Genomic DNA, 25,791 nt, shown 5'->3' with positions numbered 1-25,791 from the left:
ACTGAAAGACACTTTGACCTTCTCCCTAACTGCCTAAAAGAATGTAATACTGAAGGCCAGTTCCAGGAAGGAGCTAATACCATAAGATAACATTGTCTATTGCCTGCCTAGCAAATACTTGTTTAATAAACAATTACATTTCCATCTCCAGGTAAATTGCCTTCCTCCCCTTTGAAGCCCCAAACCACTACGTCCAATGTCGTCCTTTGTCTTCAGCTGAAAACAGTATTTAAGGTGGCGGCTTTGGCCATTCTGGTGAGTTACTCAGTTTTCCTGGGTTTCTCCCACGTATACACGTTATAAAGCTTTGTTTGATTTTCTCCTGTTATTTTGTCTCATGTGAATTTAATTTTTAGACCAGCCAGAAGGACCTAGAGGGTAGAGGAACTGTCTTCTCCCCTACAGAATCAACAGTCTTTGCATAAACCATTATATCTCTGTGGCTTCGGCCATCCTGGTATTGCTACTCTGATTGCAACTACCACCACCATATGCTAACATCACTGCCACCACTGCTACAAAGCTCAGTGGAAATTCAGTCTTTGCCTTCAGAAGTCCTGCTTTGGATCCTGCTCTGATGGCCTCATGCTGGCTGCTCAAAAAATGCTTTCTTCTCTTTCATCTCCCTTTCTTCTTTTCTTGACTGAACCCATCAGTTAAAGGAAGGCTGTCCCTGATCTGTCTGGGAGGAGTGAGACTGCAACTTTAACTTTCCGGTGTGTCTTTTCCACTTTTCCACATGACAATGTGAAATACTTGAATCTGAAGGCTCCGTTCTTTTCCTGATTTTTCCCGGACCTCATTTACTCTTCAAAAATGAAGACCCTGAGGCACAGAGAAGCTCAATAGGGTGACATAACTTGAAATCCAAACTTTCAATTTCACAGGCAAGGCCTTTCTTTGTACATCAAGGTCTGGAGTCTGTAGACCTCTGTGTCTCAAGTTCCACAAAAAGGCTTTATTTTGCTAATATCGTATCTGAAAAACATCTTAACCTTTCCTTTTAGGACATTTCACTCAATTTAAAAAAATATAAGTTTGAAATAGTATTAAAAGTTGTATATCAGGATATGAATATATCACTGTAGAGTGGTGGTCAGTGTGAAAGTTCAGAAACTACACTACCTTGGTTAAAATCGGAACTCTGCCCTAAACTACCCTTCGCAACCTGAGGAAGGTGAATTAATCCTTCTCCATGTCAGTTTCCCCACCTGTAAAAGGGAAATAGTAATAGTACCTCCAGTCCATACCAGGACGGTTCAGATTTAAGTTTATTATATGTGTAAAGTCCTTAGAACTGTGTTCGGAACACAAGCTCTCAGACAGTAGCTATCGTTTCTGTTACTGATTCTAGTCACTACTCTGAGAAGTTAATGGTGTAGCGGTGCATAAAGAGCAGGTCTAAAAAATTTTAGAAAATAAAATATGATGAAAAGATGAAAGTCAATTACTAAAACCTATGTCATAGAATGATATGAGGAAGACAGGTGAATATAACATGGAATTTGACCATATATATAGTCAACAGAAACGGTAATATATGTGAGGATTCAGAAAATATATCACCACTCAAATACCTTTCTTAGAAAGTTTACTTAAGGTTACACTTCATCTGGCCATGGGATGAAATCAAAAGTAAACATATAAAAATGGACAAAAGATGTACACAGGAATGATCCAAACATTCAAACACATTAAACACAAGCGGTATTTCAATAGTTGCTGAATACTTCACTGCAACCCTGAATGCAACTACTGACAATATATCTTGGAGTAAAAATATTGTATAAAAGTTTCTAACAATAAATATCAGTTTATGTTAACACAGATGGGGAAGTTCAGTATGGGGAAAGAGCAAGAATAAAGTGTTCAATTCTTCCTCTTTATAGGTTGTACAAAAATGATGCAATTACTTTCCTAATTTTGCTAAGTAAAGAAATATAGATAATGATGGGGGCCGGCCTGGTAGTATAGGGGTTAAGTGCACGCGCTCTGCTTTGGCAGCCTGGGGTTCACAGGTTCGGATCCCAGGCACGCACCGATGCACCGCTTCCCAAGCCATGCTGTGGCGGCGTCCCATATAAAGTAAAGGAAGATGGGCACAGATGTTAGCCCAGGGCCAATCTTCCTCAGCAAAAAGAGAAGGATTGGCATCGGATGTTAGCTCAGGGCTGATCTTCCTCACCACCAACAACAAAAAAAGAAATATAGATAATGATGTTTTTTCAAATAAAAACAAGATCTACTAGTTTAATTACAAAAAACACATTTCTACATATACTGCAGAGAGAAGCAAACAAACTCAGTTCAATAGCCAAAGCAAAAAAGCAAAGGTAACATCAAAGAAGAAAAAAAAAAGGAAAGAAATATTAATGACATGAAAAATTACTCATGATATATTAAATGAGAAAAAGCAGCATTTAAAATTACACATAGTATGATTCTAATTTTGAGAAAAGCATTTCTCCCCTAGTGTAAGAGATTGTAAAGATCTACTTAAGTTGAACTTTTAGTAATTGTAGGTGTAGACATCTGAACATTTTCTTCAAAGCACAAAAAAAGCAATATGAGAAAACAACTTCCAAGAACAGGCCAAATTTGAACAAGGTCAATATGTGACTCAAATTGGAAAATCAGCAAAATGTGTGTCATAAGCTGTGTCAAAAATCAGCTCAGAGCATTAGAAAAAATTCTTAGTTACATACAATCTTGTGTTTTTGACAAATTTCTCACTAAGGAGATTTTATAAATTAATATACAATCTGTGTTCTCTATATAGTAGGATTATATACATTATATTTAAGTTTATGATGATGAAACACACAGACTTCTGGATCTAAAGTGTGAATCATTATTCTTAAGAATCTTTTTTTTTCTTTAATAAAATTTCAGGTTAAATAATTCCTCCAGAAATGTAAAACAACTAGTAAGTATCAAGTGTTTAATATTTTTCTTGACTATCTTTGATTACCTTTAACTCTAAAATCTTAAGAGCTTTCAGAGAGGTTCCATTTTAAAGGTGCAATGGTATAAAGTTTCAGTTACATAAGATGAATAAGTTCTAGAGACTTGTTGTACAACAATGTACCTATTGTTAACAATACCATATTGTGCACTTAAAATCTTTTTAAGAGGTTAAATCACATGTTAAGTGTCCTTACCACAATAAATAAAATAAAACAAAATATTGAGGGAAACCTATATTTAAATCCTGCTTCTGACACTTACCAGCAATGTGAGAGTAGAAAACATACTTTTCTGAGATTTAATCTTACTATATATAAAATAGAATTAAAGGGATTGCTTTCAGGACTCTTATGAGGATAAAGCAAAATATTTGAAGGAGTCAACTAATGTGGTCCTTGGAAATATAATACATGATCAACAAATGCTTCTTATCTTCCCCCATCCACACTACTCTGAGCTCTTTGCTCTTGTTCATTACCTGCCTACTTCTATCACTGTCCATAATTCTATCACATATGACCATAAATATAGGTTTAATTATCAGCCACCTCAAATAAGCTAAGTATTCCTTGAAAGGAGAGGCATTTTTCACTTGTCTATTTTATTTCTATAAGACCAATACAATGAACCCCTAGGATAACCTAAATGCCCCATCCTTTGTGTTCCCATACTACCAGCCACATGCCTCTCTATTACATATGTATTTTTTTATAATCTTCTGATTAGGGATCTGTGTCTTCTTAAAATATGCAAGATCACTGAAAGCATAAATGCACTCTGCCAGCTTGGAGATGATCAATACATGTCCTAGACAAAACCATGGTCTCATGTTACCACTGTTTCTATTTGAGGGTGCAGACAGTGCCCCAAGCTGAGAACACTGTGGTGGAAGTGGTAGGTGCTCTCCCTGTGCCAGCTGAGCTCACTTTGAGTTCCTCTTTAACCCCAGGTAAACCTCTTCAAACATCTAACAATTGCCAACTGCAGATAAAAACAGGCTCAGCACTGCGTTAGTATTTTGGGAGACAGGACATATAAGATAAAGTCTCTATAGTCTCAGAGATTACATTGCATTTGGAGAAAAAAAATACATGAAAGGACATTGAGCCAGACAGCATTAGTAAGAAGTTTAGATTTGTATTTTAAGTTATGAGGCAGAGAGTGGAAGAATATAAAAGGAGAGAGAGGTAGATTAGAGATCAGACCTTAGAAATACAGTATGAAGTTTAATAATTTATTTCCCAGGTTAGTGTTTTCCAAATCTAATTATATAAATTATCCAAGGTGACTGTTAAAAATATGAAATCAAAATCTCCAGGGAAAATGATGTCATTGTCAACGAGTGCTGTGAGTGATTCCTATTTTCAGTCAAGTTTGTGAAAACTGTTCTAGATGACTGGGAACCATGGAAAGGTACTTTTTAACACCTTAATTGTGAAATATTTAAATAACATAAAATTCATCTGCTTTAAGTGTACAATGCCATGATTTTAATAGATTTATAGACTTCTGTAATCATCACCACAACACAATGTTAGAACATTTCCATTAACCCAAAAAGATCCCTAGTGCTCACCTGCAGTCACTTCATATTCCCACCTCTATCCCTGGGCAACCATTCATCTACTTTCCATCTCTATAGCTTTGCCTTTTCGAGATATTTCATATACATGGAATCATATAAGATGAGATCTTTTGTGACTGGCTTCTTTCGCTTAGTGTGATGCTCTTTAGTCTCATGTATGCTGTAGTATCAGTACTTTGTTATTGGTATTGCTGAATAGCATTTCACTGCATGGATATACACTATTTTGTTTATCCATTTGCTGGTTAAGGGACATTTGTGCTGCTTCCATTTTTGACTATTATGAATAATGCTGCTATGAACATTAGTAAACAGGCTGTATGTGGACATATGCTTTCATTTCTCTTGGGTAGATTTCTGAGAGTGGAATTCATGTTGAACTTTTTTAGGAAACTGCCAAAATGTTTCTGATGGTGGTTGTACAATTTTACATGCCAATTAGCAATTTGTGGAAGTTCTAGGCTCTCTACAATATCATTAACACTTGGTATTGGCTGTCTTTTTGATTATAAGCATTCTTGTGGGTGCGAAGTGTAATCTCATTGTGGTTTTAATTTGGAATTCCTAATGACTAAAGGTGTTGAGTGTATTCACATGTGCTTATTGACATCCAGGTATCATCTTTGGTGAAATGTCTATTCAAATTTCTTGCCCTTTTTGTTTTTGTTTTTTTTCTTTTTTGCTGAGGAACATTCGCCCTGAGCTAACATCTGTGGCCAATCTTCCTCCTTTTGCTTTAGGAAGATTCACCCTGAGCTAACATCTGTGCCAATCTTCCTCTATTTTTATGTGGGTTGCCACCACAGCATGGCCGCCAATGAGTAGTGTAGTTCTGTGCCCAGCAACCAAACCCAAGCTGCCAAAGCAGAGTGTGCCGAACTTAACCACTAGGACATGGAGATGGCCCCCCCATGTTTGCCCATTTTTTTAATGTTCCAATATCTCTATTTTTTTCCAGCTTTATTGAGGTAAATTGACATATAACATTGTGTAGGTTTAAGGCGTACAACATGATGATTTGATACACTTATATATTATAAAATGATTACCACAGTTGGGTTAGTTAACATCTCCATCACCTCAACTAATTACCATTTCTTTCTTGTGCTGAGAACATTTAAGATCTACTCTCTCAGCACCTTTCAAGTATATAACATAGTATTATTAACTATAGTCACCATGCTCTACATTAGATCCCCAGAAATTTTTCATCTTATAACTCCAAGTTTGTACACTTTGACCAACATCTCCCCATTCTCTCCACCCTTCCCACCCCCTACTCCCAGGCAACCACCATTCTATAGTCTGTTTCTATGATTTTGACTTTTTTATATTTCACATATAAGTGATATCAGACAGTATTTGTCTTTCTCTGTCTGACTTATTTCACTTAGCATAATTTCACTTAGCCCTCAAGGTCCATCCATGTTGTTGCAAATCACAGGATTTCTTTCTTTCTCTTGACTGAAAAATATTCTATTGCATATAATATACACCACATCTTCTTTACCCATTCATCCATTGGGGTACACTTAGGTTATTTCCATATCTTGGCTATTGTGAATAATGCTTCAATGAACATAGATATGCAGATATCTATTCAAGGTCCTGATTTGATTTCCTTTGGATTTATACCCAGAAGTGGATTGCTGGATCATATGGTAGTTCTATTTTTACTTTTTTGAGGAACTTCTGTACTCTTTTTCATAGTGGCTGTATCAATTTTGTTGGTGCTGCAACTTCTCCAATGAAAACCTAGATTTCCACAAAGGGTCTCTCAACTGTGGGAGAACTGTGTTCTCCATGGGCTCCTGGACCACAGCCAAGAGGGGATGGAGCCAGTTCATGGGCCACTGCAGGATCCACAGCTGGGACTGAGGTCTGTATGTCTGTTACTTGACACAAGGGTGGGTAAAACTCGTTCTGGGTCCCTTGGCATATGGTGTTGGATCCCACGGCTCCCACAAAGGCACTTTTGTCCATAATGGATGCCAAACGTTTGTTGTTGAGGGGGGTATACGAGTGAGGGACTATTATTTGCCCATGCTGACATCACTTCCTGTTTACCAATATTTTAATGGAGTTGCCTTCTTATTACTGACTTGTGAGAGTTCTTTATACATTCTGAATACAAGTCCTTTATCAGATAAATGATTTGGAAATATTTTCTCCTAGTTGTCTTTGTCTTTTCCTTTTTTTTTTTTTTTTTCGTGAGGAAGATCAGCCCTGGGCTAACATCCATGCTAATCCTCCACTTTTTGCTGAGGAAGACCGGCTCTGAGCTAACATCTATTGCCAATCCTCCTCCTTTTTTTTTTTTTTTTGCCCCCAAAGCCCCAGTAGATAGTTGTATGTCATAGTTGCACATCCTTCTAGTTGCTGTATGTGGGACACGGCCTCAGCATGGCTGGAAAAGCGGTGCATCAGTGTGCGCCCGGGATCTGAACCCAGGCCGCCAGTAGCGGAGCGTGCTCACTTAACTGCTAAGCCACGGGGCCGGCCCTGTCTTTTCCTTTCTTAATGGTGTCTTTTGAAGTATAAAAGTTTTTAATTTTGGTAAAGTCCAATTTATCAGTTTTTCATGGATTATGTTTTTAGTGCCATGTATCTTTGCCTAATCCAAGGTCTCAAAGATTTTCTCCTACTTTTTCTTCTAAAATGTGTACTGTTTTGCTCTTACATTTAGGTCTCTGGGCCGTTATGAGTTAATTTTTGTGTATGGTGTCTGGTAAGGATCTAAATTAATCTTATTGCATGTGAATATCTAATCATCCCAGCATCCTTTGTTGAAAAGACTATTTTTTCCACATTGAACTGTCTTGGCATATTTGTTAAAAATCAACTGACCATAAATCAGAGGGTTTTTTTTTTTCCATTGTTCTATCTTTACGTTTATCCTTAAGCTATCCTGATTACTACACTTCTAGAATAAGTAGTGAAATCAGTAAATGTAAGTCCTCCAACTTTGTTACTATCTTTCAAGATTGTTTTGGCTATTCTGGGTCCTTTGCCTTTCCATATAAGTTTTAGAATCACCTTCTACTTCCTATAAAAAAAGCCTGCTGACATTTTGATAAGAATTGTGCTCAATCTATAGATCAATTTGTGCATATGTGCAATCTTAATAATTTTGAGTCTTCCAAAACATGTAGCATGGAAGGTCTCTCCATCTGTTTAGATCTTCTTTAATTTTTCTCAGTAATATTTTGTAGTTTTCAGTGTATAAGCCTTGCATGTATTTTGTTAAATATATTCTTAATTATTTTCTTTATTATTGATGCTATTGTGAATGGAATTTTCTTAATTTCATTTTTTTAACTTTTTGATACTATATAGACACACAATCAATTTTTGTGTATTCATCTTATGTCCTGTGACCTTCCTGAATTAGTTTATTGGTTCTGGTAGTTTTGGGGGTTTTTTGCTTTTTCTTTTTGTGGACATGGAAGCATGTTAAGAAAGGGAATAGCATAGTCAGATTTGCATTTTAAATAGATAATTTTGCAGCTGTGAGGACGTATTTGAAGAAGGAAATGCTAGAGGAAACAAGATTATTTTTCAACGTTGTTGGAATAGTTACTGACATCCAGAATCCTAGCAGGAATACATAACAAGACTAGGAGTACACAAGAAAATGAATTAAGAAAGATAATTACTTATTTTTTTCACAGAAATGGGCATGTTTACTTTAAGAAAATTGCTTTAAGCTGTCTTTTCAATTAATTACATTTATCGTACTCATTAAAGCTCATGGACTTCTGCTACCGGGAATGGCAGACGGCGCAAGTTGGACCAGCTTTGTCGATAAAGAAAACTACAAATGTTGGATAACTTTTTAATTTTTGATTCACTTATGACCTAATACAATAAGAAAGATAGTGAAGAATTGAGTTTGGGATTGGGAGAAAGTTAGGTCTCTGACATATAGGGCTGCTTTTTCCCTTGTTTTAGAGGTGCCGGCTCAGCACCTCTGGCAGCTTCGTGGGGCTAGAGGGATAGTAATTGGAGTCAATTCCTGACAAAATGGAGTGGCCCTGGCGAATCTTCTCATTTAGAGTTGAGACTCTGAAGGGCTCTACTCTAGAAGGAATAATCCCTGGATGATGAATCTTCCCAGGAATTATTTGGATAGAGGTGATTGAGGATCGCCATTTTCCCAGCCACCTGGCCAAAACAAACAGATGTTCCCTCTGGAGGAAGGTAATATAATCCTAGAATTAAAATGACTTTCACTAAGAATTTTACAAATAAAGTGACTACCACGCAGTCAAAAATAACCACGTGCATAAGATGACAAGACAGTAAGAATGAATGATAATACCAATAGAAAACCAAAGAAATAGACCGTAGGAGTTCCAGATATTGAAGTTATCTAAAAAACTTAAAATAACTATGCTTACAGTGTTCAAGTTGATAAAAGACAATGTCAATAATCCGTATGAACACAAAACAGGAAAAATAAAAAGAAATACATTTTAAGCATATCTTAGTAAAACTTCTTAAAAAACCATTCTTTAAAGCAGCCAAAAAGATAAACAAAAAAAAGACAATTTACCCTTAAAGAGGCAACAACTAAATTGACAACTGCCTTCTCAATAGCAACAATGAAGGTCAGAATAAAATGATATGTTAAGAGTGCCAAAGGAAAATGACCCCTAACTTAAACTTCTATATCCAGTGAAAACATCCTTCAGGAATAAAGGTGAAATAAAAACATTTTCAGAAAGTCCAGTGCTGAGAAATTACTCATGTATTGACCTACACTAAAGGAAATATTGAAGATGTTCTTCAGGAAAAAGAAAAATGATCTCAAATGCAAGATACAAGATCCAGAAAGAATGAATAATAACACAAATGGTAAATGTGTGAATAAATATAAAGGAATATTGCTTGTATAAAACTATAAAATAATATCTTTCACATCACACACATGGGACTATAAGGCGGGAAAAATACACATTAACATTATGTTTTGGTATGCTGAGGATATACATTGCAATTTATATGTTAACTATTAAAAGAACGCAAAAGAGTATAAAACTGCCAGAGTAATAGAGGGGAAAATTGAATGATAAAAAAACATATTCAATCAATTCAAAAGGAAGCATGAAAGCTTAATAAAAGGAACACAAAACAGACAGGGAAAATAGAAAGCCCTTAGTAAGATAGTAGATTAAGTACAAATATATAAGTAATTACAGTAAATATAAAGATACCAAATAATTAAAAGAGAAAGATTGGCAGACTGCATAAAAATAAAATCCAGAAACTAATTGCTATTTGTGGATAATACATGTAGAGACACAGACACATTGACAGTAAAAGGACAGAAAAAGTGGTATAGTGCAAAGATTAACAAAAAAGAAATCTGCTATAATACTACTAAAATCAGACAAAGTTGAATTTATGAGAAAATGCTTGTCTAGGAATAAAAGTGGACAGTTCATGATGATAAAGGTTCAATTGGCCATGAAGATAAAACAATGATATCATTGAACGCAACTAATAACAGCCTCAAAATATGTACAAAAGTTAATAGAATTGCAAGGAAAATAGGAAATCTATAATCATGTGGGAAACATTAAAACTTGTGATTATACCAGCATAGAACTTTAGACTTGAAACTGAAAAATTAAGTTACATTTTTAGAAGAAAAAATAAATTTGCTTAACAATGCTACTAAAAATGTGATCAGAGGTCAAATCTTTTCTACTAAAAAGATACTAATAGTTAAGTTTCTTCTAACTCAAGCAACGTCACCTGCCATGGATTATTTTGTACAGATTGAATGTAGTTTATAGGACTGTATTCTGATGACAGAGGATATCAGGCAACCAACTAATAGAATTTTTAAAATGACATTTTTCTAAGTATTGTTAAACAATATTTCCCATATATAAAATTAACAAAGATAAAATAATCTTGCTATTATTTGGAACTGATATAATTCCTTTATCTTAGATCATTAGGTAAGACTTTTATCATGAAAAACTTTCAAATTAATAATCACTATTGTTTTTAAAATTGGTCAATTAATGATCTATTGTAGGTCACCAAAACATAAACGCATTTCTAAACTCTCACAAAAATAGATAAATTTTGAGACAAAAATTACATATTTCAATTGAAGCATATTACCCTAAAAGTGGGCATAACAAGAGAGAATTATAGGTAAGAATAAGCGAGGAAAATTAGTTTAATATAATATTAACAAATAATTGTGTTTGTCTTAGAACTTAGAAGTAGTCATGAGAAATGCTTTCAATGGCCCATGTCTCTTAAATGTTTCCGGAGAAGTCTAACACTTTAAATCTGGATGAACATAATGAGATGAAGGAGATGGCTCAGAGTACCACTTATCAACTGTGTGGTGTCAAACAAAGTATTTAATATCTTTCTGCCTCAGTTTTATCATGTCTAAAATGAGAATAATAATAATAATAATGACCTCATTGGAATGTTTTGAGGATTAACTGGGATGATACATCTAACCAGTTTAATGAAAGAGCTGGATTCAGAAATCAATATTATTATATCTCCTCTGATTCCCTCAGGTGAAGAAATGAACCCCAAATGAAATTTCAGGTAGGAATCTTAGATTTCCTGCTCATGCTTAGAAAATAAACTATCTGTTCCTTTGTTTTGGATTTAAAAAGTCTAACAATTTCATAATTCTAGTTGAATATAGGAACGTGTTATATACAAAGCCCTGAGCTTCTATCCAACCTAAAGCTTCCCCCTCTGCACTCACTTCCGGCTTGTTCCAAGCTTTAAAGTCTGCACTGGAGGATGGGGGCATGGTGGTCTCTCTTTACTCTGACATCTCCACTCACAGCAACAGTTTTTCTGACCCCCACCCCCACCCCCAGAGTCAGGGCCTGGGAAGGTGAAACTGGGGAGAAAGATCACAGTATATGTGGCTGACCCAGTTGTCATCCACGGTCAGGGCTTTCTGAATGGTAAATATACAATCACTGACCCTTCCTCTCCTGGGGTGGGTTTATGGCTTTGTCAAGGAACCGCTCTGTATGTTCTTCCTCACTTTTAATTGACTTGCTCTCAGTCTCTTCTCTGGAATCAATCTTCCAATTTGCCTCTCATTATTCACCACCTGGGGACCTGGGCTTCTGACAGTCTACTCATTCTGTGGGTTTACACAAAGATAACCCTAACCAAACTCCCCTTTTGAGGGCCCCATTTGCTCTTCAGAAAATCACTAACTCTTGTTTTGACATTGGAGGACTTGCAACTTGCTGTCATGTGACTCTTTAATCTACCATATAAGCAGGAACATCTCCAGCCCCAGCTGCGGCTTTTAGACTTCAGACTCTATATCTCTCAGCCTCTGGAGGAAACACATCAAGCTCAACATTTTTCTTGAAGCCCCTCTCACTTGGATAAGCAGAATGGGAATCACCCCATCCCTTATACATGGAGTGGTAGATTTATGCACAGCAAACCAACAGCTCTCCAAAACAATTCTGTTTCTCTTCTAGCTTTACCACCTCAACCCTTGTAGAGTCTTAAAATGGAGTTCGAGCTAATGCCGGACTTATTAGTTGGACTATATCTTAGCACCTCCTGCGAATCACTTAGTTAGCCTCCCCTCAAACAGGAAGACAGAAAGACTCCCACTTTAATACCTGGAAACTTAAATAAAACATTGCCTGGCATACTGGGAGTGTTCAGAAATGTTAGCTATTACTATTATTCATCTTATCTTTATTATTTAACAGTTAAGGAGTTGCCCACGGAAAAAAATTGGGAGGAAAAAGTCCAAAAGATTTAAGAACCAAGACAGTGTGGTGTCATAAAAGTTGAGAGTAAGGTGTTTTGTTTTTTTTGAGAAAGGAATAGTCAAAATGTCAAATTTTGTAGTGAATTTTAGTAAAACAAAACTACTGCGTTCATCAGTTGGCTACTGGTGACATCATTCTGAGCAGGGAGTTAGAGAAAAAGCCAGACTGCAGTTGCTCAGAGTGAATAGAAGATAAAGAAACTGAGACAGTGAGAAGAGAGAAGTTGGGAAATAAAATTACATGAAAAGAAAAGATAGATTGGTGGCTAAACAGAGATACAGTGTTAAGGGACCCTGTTGGTGGTATTGTACTTGTAATCATTTTACTTTTAAGCAATAGATTTGACTATGATACAAAAAAGCCAGTTGAGACACAGAGAGCAATTTAAGCCACTTGAGACAGAGAAAAAATAATCAGAGGAGGAGATGAGAAGGGGAAGATCAAGGATTTAGAGGGAAGTATTAGTCTTAAACAGGAAGGGCAATGCTTAAGATTGGTGAACATAAGTAAATAAAGAGGAGTATGGGTGTAAATAAGTGTGTGGGGGTATGTGGGACAAGAAGGAGTATTGAAGGAAAACATACGCAGTAGCCTAGAAAAGGAATAGTTATGAAGAATTAAGGACATGGAATTCCAAGATGAAATAATTAATAGCATCGCTTGGCACAGAGATGCCAAGGGGCATGAAGAATGAAAGAGGATCACGAGATTTGCAAAATATGTATCCATTGGTGGCATACAGGAGTGTAATTTTAGGAGGATGGTGATGATAGAAACCTAATTATAAGGGTTAAAAAAGAAAAGAGATAGAAATAAAGGATATAAATAATGAGAAATAAAAGCTGCAGGTGAATACGATTTCATTTGGCCAGGAGAAAGATAACTAACTGGAAGAAAGAAAAACACATTAAGAAAATAGAATAACGATAATAAGAGGCAGCAAAAGACGCAGCCTTTCTCTTTGACAGGAGCAAGGGATAAAACGCTGAGTGTGGTGGCTTTAGGTTTCACTGAAAAGGAGCTCAATCCAGATGTTATCTTCTAAGGGACATGTGAGACTGGCCATTGAGGGAGTGGAGAATTTGGGAAAACCATTTAAGAGAGTGTAGTTAAGAATTTTTTTTAAAAAAAGATAAATCAAAGGACCTCCAAGATTTGATAAAGATTGTGGAGAGTAAGGATTTTTAGTGCTTTCAATTTGTGCTAGTGTTCATTATTACCCAGTAAAATTGTGCAGTTAAGGTTGGCTAAGGATAATAATGATAATATCTATGGTGATAATAACAGCATCAATAGCTGCATTTAACATTTATTGAGCATGTACTATCTGTGAGGCATTAAATTGATCATTTGACATGTTCCAGCTCATTTATTTCTCATGATAATCCTATGAGGCAGGTCCTATCATTATTTGAATTAACTGCTTTGACCAAAGTTATTGAGCTAGTAAGCAGCAAGCCAAAAAGATACCTAGGTAGTCTGCCTCCAGAATAAAAGTGACTTCTGTCCCTCTCTCTGTTTCATTTAAATATTTTGCTTTTGAAAATGTCAGAATATAAACGTATTCCTCTTCTCCACAAGTAGCCTCTTTTAACTTAATTTCTCATCAGAGTGTATACCAGCACATCCCAATTTATGAAAAATACCACCTGACATTTTATAATGTTTAGGGTTTCTGCAGCACATACACCCACCTCATTTTAGCCTCTCCTAGGATAGATATCATCCCCTCCTTCCAACTAAAAAGGTAGAGTTTCAGAGAAATCAAGTTACTTACCAATGATCTCTCAGCTAATAAGTGAAAGAAGTCCAGCACAGATTCAGATCTTCTGACTCAAATCCAAAGCCTTGGCCATTCAGTTCATTACCAGTCTATTCCCATTCTTTCCCCTCCATATTCTTTACATTTCCACTGTCTTTCTTGGTTTCAAGGTTCACAATCCTATCCCGAATTCCCACACCTCGCCAAACTATTACATCATCATGATAAGCTTTCCCTAACATAATAATGGTTAAATGACTCTGGCATACATTTGTGGTAGATCGATTGCACTGATGGTACCTATGTTTCATCCCTCTCTGTAATTTTGCCATGTAATTTTGCATTGCTTTCCACTATGTCTCTGGGCTTGGCCAAGGGATGTTACCAAAAAAAGACCCAAGCAGAAGCTTAAAAAGTACTTGTTTGTTTCTGCTTTGCTCTTACTCCTCTGCCATGACCATGAAAACCTGCCAGGGCCAGCCCACTGCAGGATTAGACACATGCATAGAGCTGAGTGGTCCCAGTTTGTCCAGCTAAGGCTGTCCTAGATCAGACGATAGCCAGTTAACATATAGCTGACTGAGCCAGCCTTCAGGTAACAGCGGCATAAGTGAGCCCAGCCAAGATCAACCATTAAAAGTCAAGATCAGCTGACTTCCATAAACTCGTTTTTTTGCATGATGCCGAGGTTTTGTGTTTTGTTACATAGCATTATTTTAGCAATAGATGACTGATACATGCGTATTATGTAATCTGTCCTAAATCAAAATGGCAGAATAGTATTCCTTATTACCTTATCACATCACCAGTTCACTCAAAATTCTACTGATTATCCTGCATACAAACTTCTGTCCTTAACTTTCACTACACATATGAACAGGCCACACTCCTCCACTGCCGCTATACAATACGTCACTCCTACCCTACAATAGACAAATCTGTTATTGTACTTATTTAATTCCTATTTAGTCTTCTTTTTTTTCTAACCTAGGGATACCGCTAGTCATCTGCTAGCTCCTTTATGCAAATTAGGAACCTCAAACCGAGCCTGGAAAGCAGAGCATAGGCTGGATTTCAGTCCCTATGTGTCCTGGAGCAGGCTCCTATCTGCGCAACAGTATTGCCCCTCACAGAACACCCTCGAATCCTTCCAACTTTTTCTTAAAAATCTCTCTCTAAATCACTTCCACATGAAACTTTCTATAGTTAACCACATATCAATACTATAGGTCAAATACTTTCAGTACATCTGTAATCTTCTGGCACTATATTAATTTGAGTCCATTTATCTATTTTTTCCAAACAACTCTAACTATTCCCTAAGTTCTCTGGGAACCAAACTATGTTTCTTTTCTTTTTCTATCTCCTTTACAAATATAGTTATATCACAAAGGAGATAGAAATAATAATTTAATAATACATGGAATACAATAATACGCCATTTGATAATACACAGAAGACTTTCAATATATGCTAAATAAGGTGCTGAAAAGAAATTTTAAACTTTTATATATAATGACTTTTTGCAATGGAAAGCTCGTTCCCCTTACCTCTCCTTTAAATATTCTTAGTAAGCATATTAGTAATTGACAGATATTTGTCCTACTTTCCAGAATGTTAAAGACTATTTATTTTATCAATATTCTTTGCAAATTGTTCTAATGCTCATTGACATACATATATAGAAATGAGTCTATCTTTTAGCATTCTGGATAAAACACATGAAGGAATTTCCATATTGAACGCTTTATAAATTAATTAGTTTTTACTTGTATTATTTTCTTTAATCATCACAAACTACCCCGTGAGGTATTAGTATTAACCACTTTTTGTAGCATGGAAATCTGAAGTCCTGACCAAACTGATAATGTATAATGGAGACACAATACGAACCGGATCTTCCTATTTCAAGTTTTTTTCTTTCTATACCAAAATGCGTATACATGTAGTTCTGTTTTTACTTTAAAAGCCCTGACTATGGACCTGGTACTCTGCTGGTCCAGAGAGTTGTAGATGATTAAGATATGCTCCCGTTCTCAAGGAGATTATAGTCTAGGTTGGGAGACAGGCACATAAATAGATAATTTAACGATGATATGGTAAATGATAAGAGTAAGGAACACAGAAGACATGTACTTGGGGGTTCAGAGAAGGCTTCCTAGAAAAGAGAATATCTTGGCTAGGATTATAAGTGAGCCAGACAAAGACATCAAGGAAGAACATATGGGCAGAGAGGAATATGAAGGAAAAAGACTAGAATAGCATGAAGTTTGTCAGGACACTGCAGTATTATTCAAGCATGCAACACGACACATTTACAAAAGTAGAAATGGTGGGAGATAGAGCAAAGAAGTAGTTCTGGCCCAGGTGACAAAGAACAGAAAAGAATAGAGAGATTTGATAATTATTTAAGAGATAAAAACAGTAAGGTCCAATGATGACTGAATTCAGAGATGAGGGAGAAAGCATCATCTATGAGGACCCTCAGGTATCTAGGTGAGGAGTTAGAGCAGATTTGGGCGGGGAGTGGGAGGCCAATGATGACTGAGTTTGGGAGATGTTGAATCTAAGGTTCTGTGGAACACTAAAATGGATCTGTGCATTAGAGAGGTAGAAAATTGAGTGTGTAGCTTGGAAACACCAGGCCTAAAGACGTGGAATGGTGTGGAATCATCAGCACTCCTTAAACACAGTGACACACAATCACATAATGAGAAACTAACCACTAAGACTACAGGATATTTTACATGGTTAGGATTGTTAAAATCATTGCTGCATTTGCTCAGGAAGGAATGAAAGCACAGAAAGTACCTACAGCAAATCACCACCACCCTGAAAGTACCATCAAGGCAATGAGGACATGGTGTGTCACAAAGTCTGACTCTGCTTTGAATTCTATCCCATGTTTGTGAAAATAAATTTCATTTGCATGTTATTGTAGTTTTCAATTTTATATGCTTTATTTCTGCCTCAAAACTCACATTTATGGTCGTCATTTTTCTCCTTCCAGCTAAATGTCAAATGCTATGCTGCCAAACAGTGCAGGTACATTGCTTACAAAATATTCAAAAAATTCAAAGATACCAATTAAAGAAGAACATTCCTCTATTGCTTACAGAAGACTTATAGCCCTAAATTTATAGATTAGGTTATTTAATACTTGCTTTAAAAAAATGACAGGACCATCACTATTTTTAAGGACCTGTGGATTGCTAAAGATACAAATATTTATAATAATAAGATACAAATAAATATTGAAAAAAATGTTAGAGGTTGGAACTATATCTGTCTAAATGTACAGGCTCATAATCCCTAATCTATAATTCCAAAACCCACTCAGAAAACTGATATTTTATTTGTACTGTATGTTGCAAACTTGATTGATGACAAAACCAGACCAGTACTAACTAGAAACCATGTATAGTCTTTATTTTTCCCATGAAGTAGGAATATTCATAGAATTCTCTCCAGAAATATGAAAGTGTATAATTATAGGGTGCTGCCCAGAATGAGCTAGAGGAGTGTTCCCATAATACACATTGTATACGTACAGAAAATCGGGAAAATTCTGAATTCTAAAACACAACCAGCCCCAAGGGATTTGAATAAGAAATTGTGCACCAGTGTAAGTAAAATTTAAAATTTTAGATAGTATTATTGTCTAGATTTTCAATACAACTGAATTGCTAGAAATAAAATGTTTTCATTCTTGTACCTTTAAGAAGAGATGTATCTACACAATATAGTTATTTATGAAAACATTTTCAGTTTTCTCCCTTTTTCCCCAAAATATCTTGTTCTGGTACCTTATTTTTACATCTTTTTGAAACAGTCACCCATTTTTTTACACTTAGAGAAAAAAATTTAAAAACTCAAATTATTCTTAGAATCGCTTTGGCAGTATTAGGATTCCAAATTGATAGCATCAGGCTTGAATAAAATAAAATTTAAAAAGCTGCAGGAGGGATACTTGTATAGTCTTACACTTAGGACCAAAGAGTCAACTTCCAGAAAGAGTGTGGGGAACACACAGCATTTATGAAACTCAATTATAAACTTCAGTTGACTGCTGTCCCAATACATACTAAAAGTATGTTGAACTTGCTCCCAAATATAATACAATCCTAGGCTTCTTAATGAAACACTCTGTCCAGAAAAAGAAATGATTGCCCCATTCTATGCTTGTCATAAAAGATAATGAATAGCGTGATTGGTTCCAGGACCACACTTTGACAAAAGCATTAACCAACCCAAATAATCCTACAGGAGAGGAGGTATGATGGTGATCATTCTAGAAATCACCTTATGAAGAATAATTGCCAAGACTGAAATGTCCAGTTTTAAAAATATAATTCTTGCTGAAGATAGTTGTCTTTTGAAATGAATCAACGCATTCTGTGTGATTAAACAAAACCACTGTACCAACAGGTAAGTGTTACTAGAAACATTACATCTCAACACAAGACAAACGAAAATAAAAAAGACTGGGGCAGGAGTTATCCATATAGGTTATGGGATTACTAACGGGGATGTGACAGAAGGTTCTAGGTCATCCTTCCCATTCTGAGAGTCACAACTATCTCAACATTACACTGCAAGTTAATAGTACAGCTGGGTTTAGAACTTGATTAACTTTGATTATATAGTTTTCAATATTTATGAAAAGATATTTGCTACAAGATATAACTTCATGGAGAGAGGTCAACTCTTCAACATTTACTATCCTGTCTTTTAAGTAGAGAGCCAAACATATTTAAAAAAATATATAGTTTATTGGGGGGTAATTATTAAAAATCTAATTGATATTCTATGCTTTTTCTCATACCTAAAATAAACACAATTATGCTGCTCTTAAATAAGAAAATTGACTCTCATTATTAACTTTGTACATAAATAAGCTGGAAATCTTTCAAATATTCTATTTTTTTTCTATAAAATAAGACTCTTGACAAAAATATAATAAAAATTAACTAATCTAACAATTTTAAGTTTGTGGAGGTTAACTTTTGCCTTTTCTTCAATTGCCAAAATATTAAAAAAAAGAGAAACTGGTTGAAATGTTTTTTGAGGAGAGAGGGTAATATGTCAATAAGTCCAAGAATTTTTAAGCAGGTGTTAGACATTTTTAAAGAAAGACAAATAAAAAATATTGGACAGTAGACTTCCAAACTACTATCATTTCCAAACAGAGACCACACAGCTAAAAATGTAAAATACATATTTCCAAATGTCATAATAGTGTTTAAAAAGTAAGAAAGAGAAAACTATTCCCACATTCTGGTGATTAAAAGCTGATCAACAGGTGATTTTCTACCCCCACCAAAAAACAGACTAAATTTTTAATAAAAAGACTAGATAGGAACTTAATGCCTCTGCGATTTTGTTTGAGGCAAGGTTTTATGTGAACTAATTATCTATTCTTAAATTTTTCTCACCAAACATGCATGTCATATATGCTAAGGGAAAAAGCAATTATAAGAATGGGAATAAAGCAAAGCTTATTGAAGTCTCATGGCATTTTCGATTGTAACAGGAAGGACAAATGCTACCAGGAAGCATACCTGTGGCAGGGCTGAATTGAGCTGTCTCTGGAGCGAATCTCTGTCATAGATGACATCCTGCAGTCTTTGCTGGGCAAGTGAGAGGCTTTCTTGAGTCTCCCGAAGAGTATCTAGAAGACGATCCCTTTCATCTAGCATATTCACCATCAGCTGCTCGAAATGGGAGTCTGAGTCCGAGCCACTGCTTTGGGACCCCCTTTGGCTCATTGGGGTGTCCTCATTAATCGTGGGCATCACTTCACACATCATTGCTTAAAGAAAGCCAAAAGGAGAGAAGTCTTAGTAAAACGATTTCCAGTAATGCCACTTGACCCTCAACTCACCAAACTCTTTGCAGCTCATCAGCCTAATTGTCTCTTTTTCCCCTACCCACTGCCCCAACTCCAACCAAGCTAAATATTTTGACTTCAGTGAAATATGATTCACTGACTTCCTCCAACTTACATGCTTTCTTTTTTCATGGCAATCCACATATCTCCTACCTACAAAAATACAGCTTGGTTTCACTTATTCTGAAAGGTTTTTTGTTTTTTTCAAAGATTTATCTCACCTAATTCAATTTATAACAACACGCTATTACACACTAATTCATCGCCTTTCTCCCCCTGCAAGTTTACAAATCCCTTATAGCTAATACCTCCGTCTTATCCTCATTTGTTATTATATTGTTAACACAAGCACCATGTCTGGCACTTAATGGGTAGGAAGTGAATGATTTTTGAATGACTTAAATGATTGAATGAATTAATGTTCATCCTTTCATTTAGAAAATCCACAAATAATTGAGTATTTATTTTGTATGATAATCAGCTTTTACTTTTTTATTTTATCAACAGATTTTTTTTCATACCAATTAGTTTAAAGCTTCTGGACTTAACAACTCCCATTTTATTACTTTTCTGTGCTCTCTTCCTGAATTCCTACAGTAGTCTACACAGAATAGATAAGTGATACTGACTGAATTAGACATAAGCTTTATGAAATAGACTGAGATACATAAATTTGTTTAGGTTATTATACTACTAATTATACTTAATATTCCTTTGTTTCCTGTGAGCTGCATTGTCTGGTTTCCATCCACACAATACAAACTAACACTCTTTCAAATATTCCAAAAACAGATGCCATAAATTACATTAGCTAACGTAGTAACTTCACATCTCAGCTGCTAATCACAAGCTCCCAGTCATGAAATAAATGAACTGTTCAGAATACTTTTTTATATCATTTATTATTTTGATTTAAAATAGACAACACAGACATTAAGATGTAACATTGACCTATTGCGTGGCATTTTAAATATCAGAAATTATCTTATTTTCTCTTTTATCCTCTATCTTATGTTTAAAAAAGAATCAAGCCCATCTCAATTTCAGTTGTTGTGCTGAGGCCAGGAGCTATTAACTAGAGGGCTTGGTTTTGCAGAAGGCTGATGTGGAGAAAGGCTGGTTTGGCTGTTGATCCTGGAGCATTCTTCAGTTTTATAATACAAGGTCAATTCATTTTTCTGCCTACATATTCCTGTCCTTGGGGAAAATATTTCTGGTGATATTTTCAAATAAAATGTCAAGACTTAACAGCTCAATAGTTAATTACTTTTTATGTGTTTCTTCAGATAAATTGGGTTATTGAGGAGAGAAATTCAATTATCTGTGAATGACTTGGTCAGAGTCCACTGAAAACTAGGAGAAACTTTTAAAAAGATAAAGGAAAGTATTTTGTGACTGATAGCTTATGTAAAGAAATTAAGAGGGGGTGGATTTTAGGATAATTCAAGATAATACTTTGAATTATTGTTCATCATTGAAAACAATCGGCTACCTGAAGGCAAGAACTTCACTAGTTCAACTTCTTATTCACTCTAAAATAAATGGCAGAGTAGAGATATATAGGATGTATTTAGACGCACATGCACACCCCCCCACATACACATACACACACAGTCGCTCACACTCCTGCATTTGCTACTATTGTTAACTACTTAATGGGTAAAAATGTAATATTTTTTTCTTTTTTTCTCAATTTGAATTTCATTCAAACACTATCACAAAGATGGGAAAAAAAGGAGACTTCTCTAACTGCTACAAATTTTCTTTACCTTAATTGAAAAGGAATTGGAAAACAAAAAGAATGTTGCAACACATTTGAGTATTTAAAACAATTAGTTTACATGCCATGCATGAAATCTACACAACAAACAGCTGTGTCATTCTGAGAAATGATTACCAGGAGCCAATGTTTCTTTTTGACATTTAAGGTTAAAACAAAATACTGGGAGAGGAAATGGTAGCACTGTGACAATTTGTGCCAAAACGCTTGCAAGGCCTAAATTTTAGAGTTACTTCAACATTCTTAAATCTGTATGTTAAATCATATCCTTCCTGAAAGAAAGCTATTAGCCTTGAATTACTCTGAATTACTTAGAACAACTTTAAATTCCAAGGAAAAACATAACTGCAGTGATGACCTCAGCTACAATTTTCTTCTGGATATACTACCCTAATTCTAATAAATGCTTCTCCTCACCGTGGAACATTAGACATTCAAAAACTTTAGGCTCTTAGATTAGTTTGAAAGCTGGTCTTTGATTTAGTCAGTTAAAAGACGCTATGATGGGAAGCAGCTTAGGGACTTAGAAAGTCTACTAAATCTACACTCAAAAGAACTTGATTTGATTCTACCCCTGATGCAGGTGAGCCAGGGCAAGTTGCTTCATCCCTCAAAACTTCAGTTTTCTCTTCTGTAAAGTAGGGATAACAATCCAAGTTTTGTTTGTTTGTTTGTTTGTTTTTTAAACAAGCCCACTGTAAGGCTCCAATAGGATACCTGACTGAGAATACATAGTAAAATTACAAAGGGCTATTACAATTTCAAGTATTTATTTCTGTTATTAAGTGACCAACATTCATCTTTGCAGAAAGAATATTTTACCTTTATGGTTCATTCTGCTTCCATGCCTAAAGGTTTAATTCCAGGGGGTACTCTGAACTCTCCAAAGCCAATTGAAAAAAAAATACCAGACAATGCAAAACTTACTTAGGAAATAAATCGAATACATGTTGCTTTTTCTTCACAGTCAACCCAAATGAGTAAATCTAAAGTCTTCTCATCAAAATTAGAAGAAAAAAATTTGCCTACAAAAAAATAAGGCCACTTTCATGAGCTAGCTTAGTTCCTTGCAATAGAACTGAGATTCTCTGTAATATAAATTACAAAATACTTATGTAATCCTTAAAATATAATATAGCTTATTTCATAAATGCACATTTTAAGTATTAAAAGCAATTAAAAATTTATATTCAACGTAAGAGTTAAACACCTTCTTATAGAATGGATGACATTTGAAGGAACTTGTACAGTCCAGAAGGCTATGGTCATTCAAACTTTAGTTTATTCCATCCTCATATACCACTTTTAACTTTACAGTCATTTTCAATATGAAAAACTGCATTGCATCATACAATTCCTGAAAAACCAGAAAGAACGTACTAACAGATTGCTCTGATATTTGCCTTTTCATCACCCCCTCCCCAAAATCAATTGGATATATGACTTATGTTATCTTCTAGATGTTGATGCCATGTTCATTAAATTACTGAAGGTTTCAAGACCTGGTTAGAGACATTGTAAATTTTGTTGTGAATGTAAAAAAATAATAAACCTGGTTGGTTTAGTCATCCCAGTGCTTACATTTAGCTTGAAGAATTTTATACCGGGAAAACCAACTCCCTTATTCTTAGATATAACCTTGACTGTCTTCTAAATCTCTCAGATTTCAAAATAAAAGTTTTGAATGCCCACTGGGTCATTACCCAAGGGCTTTCAAGATCCAATGTGTTTCTTAGCGATATGTGCCATTCAAACAGTATATTCTGATATGACAGTGCTACAAAAGGCTTTTTTTTTCTGTCAATGAATCACTTTATTCAAACAGATCACTAGGACTTAGACCCTACTAGAGGCAAAAATGCAATTATTCTCTATAGTTAGTTTCTTCTACGAAGATTTAGTCTTAAGAACCAACCCAGTTCCACCTCAATTAACCCACAAGGAGTAATTCGGGGAGAAATCCTAGCCATTGTCTGATTACATTACATGAATATTCCTCCTCCTATTTAACTCTTTGAAATCCCCTGTCCTTAGGAAATATTATTGCCTCTAATGGAAGCATTTTGCACTTTCTTTACCCCAGTGCATTTACAGATGGCTGAAGAGCCAGCTCACCCCACAGGGCTGGACAGTTCTCTCTCAGCCACACACCCCCACCACCCTGAAGAAGTTGACTTCGTAATTTCCATACTAAAATTCTTCATCCAGCCCTACAGGAGAGAGCCAAGTAGGGAGGAGGTAGAGAAATAGGTGAAGAGAGAGGGTGGGAGTGGAAAGCAAAAGGTAAGAACAGTAATTGGCAAGGAGGAATTTGCATCTCATCTTCCCTGGGGGCGGGGTGGGGCTGGGGGGAAGGGGTAAAAAAAATAAAGCGGAAGGGAAACCGTGTAACTCAAATACAGTTTCTGTACCTAATGTCTGTAATTTCGGGTCTTGCTTCTTCAATTGATGAGTGACAACCGCAGTCTCGGCTTGACGAGAGGGGAGGCTCACAGCCGGCACTCCTGGACCACTTCCCTAGCAACGGGAAAAGGGCAGCTCAGACACTCGCGTGCCCCGGCGCCCTCCTGGAACGTGCCCCGGCTGGGTGGCGTGGCAGCAACTCGGCATCTTCCCGCGGCTCCGTCAGCAGCCAAAAGGAGAAGCGTCCATCGGAAAAATGGCATATTACGAATTTTGCTTTGGGAAGCAGAGCTCGGTTCAGACCATTGTCAAAGGGAGGAGAGGGGGAGGCGGCTCTTAAAGCAGCAGCGGCTCCTTTGCCTGAGCAGCCGCAGCTCCCCGCGTGCAGCTGGAGACCCGGGGCGAGGAGCCGGCAACTGGGGACCGGGTTTGACTTGCAGAAACTTAACCAAGCGGCGCTGCTCCCCCTCTGCGTCCGGGCCACCCGGAGTGTGTCCCCCAAAAACGTGAGCTTTGGGAAAAGGTGTGAGGAGTGTCTACAAGGGAAGTTCTCCACCCTGTCCCCCACCTGGAGCCCTTCCAGAGTTTATGGCTAACGCCGGGAGTCGGAAAGCTAAACGGAAGCAAGTCCCCGGGAATGCGAGAAGCAGGACTGGTTCCCTTCTGGCTCCCAGCCTATTTCGGCACTCGAGTGTCTCATTTCACTTAAAAGAGGCGCTTCTTCTGCAGAAAGGCAAGCAGTCAGCCCCCCACACCCAGTTTCTCCTCCCAGCCTCTTTGTAAGCCTTTTGCTTACATCAGTCGGCCGGGAACACCAACCTGCTGGGAGCCGGTGAGGATGCTACAGCATCTTCTCTCCTCTCTTGCCTCGTGCTGTTGCTGCTGCTCCTCCTCCTCCGTCTCTCCCCCCTCCTCCTCCTTGGCAGCCGCCACCTCCTCTTCCTCTGGAACAAGGGCTTCCCCTGGAAGCTACTGCAGTGGTTTCCACCGGCCCTTAAATAAATTCTGAAGTAATCACGTCTTTGCTCTCCTCCTCACGCACACGCGCTCGCGGATACACACGACTCCCCCAAAGCCGCTCTCAGCTGCTGGGTCTCGCGCTGGTGCCAGTGCCCCCGGCGGAGGCAAAAGCTGGGGATGGGCAGGTTTGGGAAGGGGGTATGGTCTTCCTCGCTCGGGCTTCCCACACACAATGGTCTCTACAGGAAAGCGTGTGTGGCCCGTGCTGCTGGGGATGGGAATGGGCTTGGGCACCTTCCGGCTCTATGGCCTTCAGTGCTTGTCATTTCTTTAAGCAGCTTCCTTCTCCCACGACCAGGGCATAGTAGTCGTGGTTGTTGGGATCTGAGTCAATCTAGGGTGTGGCGGCATCTGTCATTTCTTATTACCCCTCCAGCTCTTTTCCATTCATTGCTTTGGTGATGAGAATTGTATGTTAAGTACTCCCTGCCCGAGTAAATTTCAGCTTTGAGCAAAGTCCTTGGTCGTGTTCCAGTTCCCTCTATATCTACACATCCCTTTGCCTATTCTCCTTTCTTTCTGCCTCTGCTGTCATACAGACCCATCAGGGAGAGAGAGGAAGCAGAGGACAAAACTCAGTACCTA

At 36.9% G+C, this 25,791-nt stretch overlaps 1 protein-coding gene across 3 annotated transcripts in view; it reads right to left on the bottom strand.

Moving 5' to 3' along the window:
- PPFIA2 (PPFI scaffold protein A2) overlaps nucleotides 1-25,149 on the bottom strand; it is a 466,644-nt gene extending 441,495 nt beyond the window's left edge. For 2 of the 3 annotated variants that reach the window (XM_087449132.1, XM_087449134.1), the window contains exons 1-2: nucleotides 24,195-24,999; nucleotides 19,675-19,925 (exon numbers count right to left, since the gene is read on the bottom strand). In XM_087449132.1, the coding sequence (XP_087305258.1) occupies nucleotides 19,675-19,923 (249 nt within the window). In that variant the 5' untranslated portion in view covers nucleotides 19,924-19,925; nucleotides 24,195-24,999. The other variant, XM_014796194.2, reaches the window with a different exon arrangement.
- Nucleotides 25,150-25,791: the final 642 nt, after the last annotated feature.

The sequence above is a fragment of the Ceratotherium simum genome, chromosome 25, assembly GCF_057802395.1.
Source record: "Ceratotherium simum simum isolate JZ-2026a chromosome 25, ASM5780239v1, whole genome shotgun sequence".
Lineage (NCBI taxonomy): Eukaryota > Metazoa > Chordata > Mammalia > Perissodactyla > Rhinocerotidae > Ceratotherium > Ceratotherium simum.
Note: the sequence above shows the minus strand (reverse complement) of the source record. Positions and strands in the feature narration are given on the sequence as shown.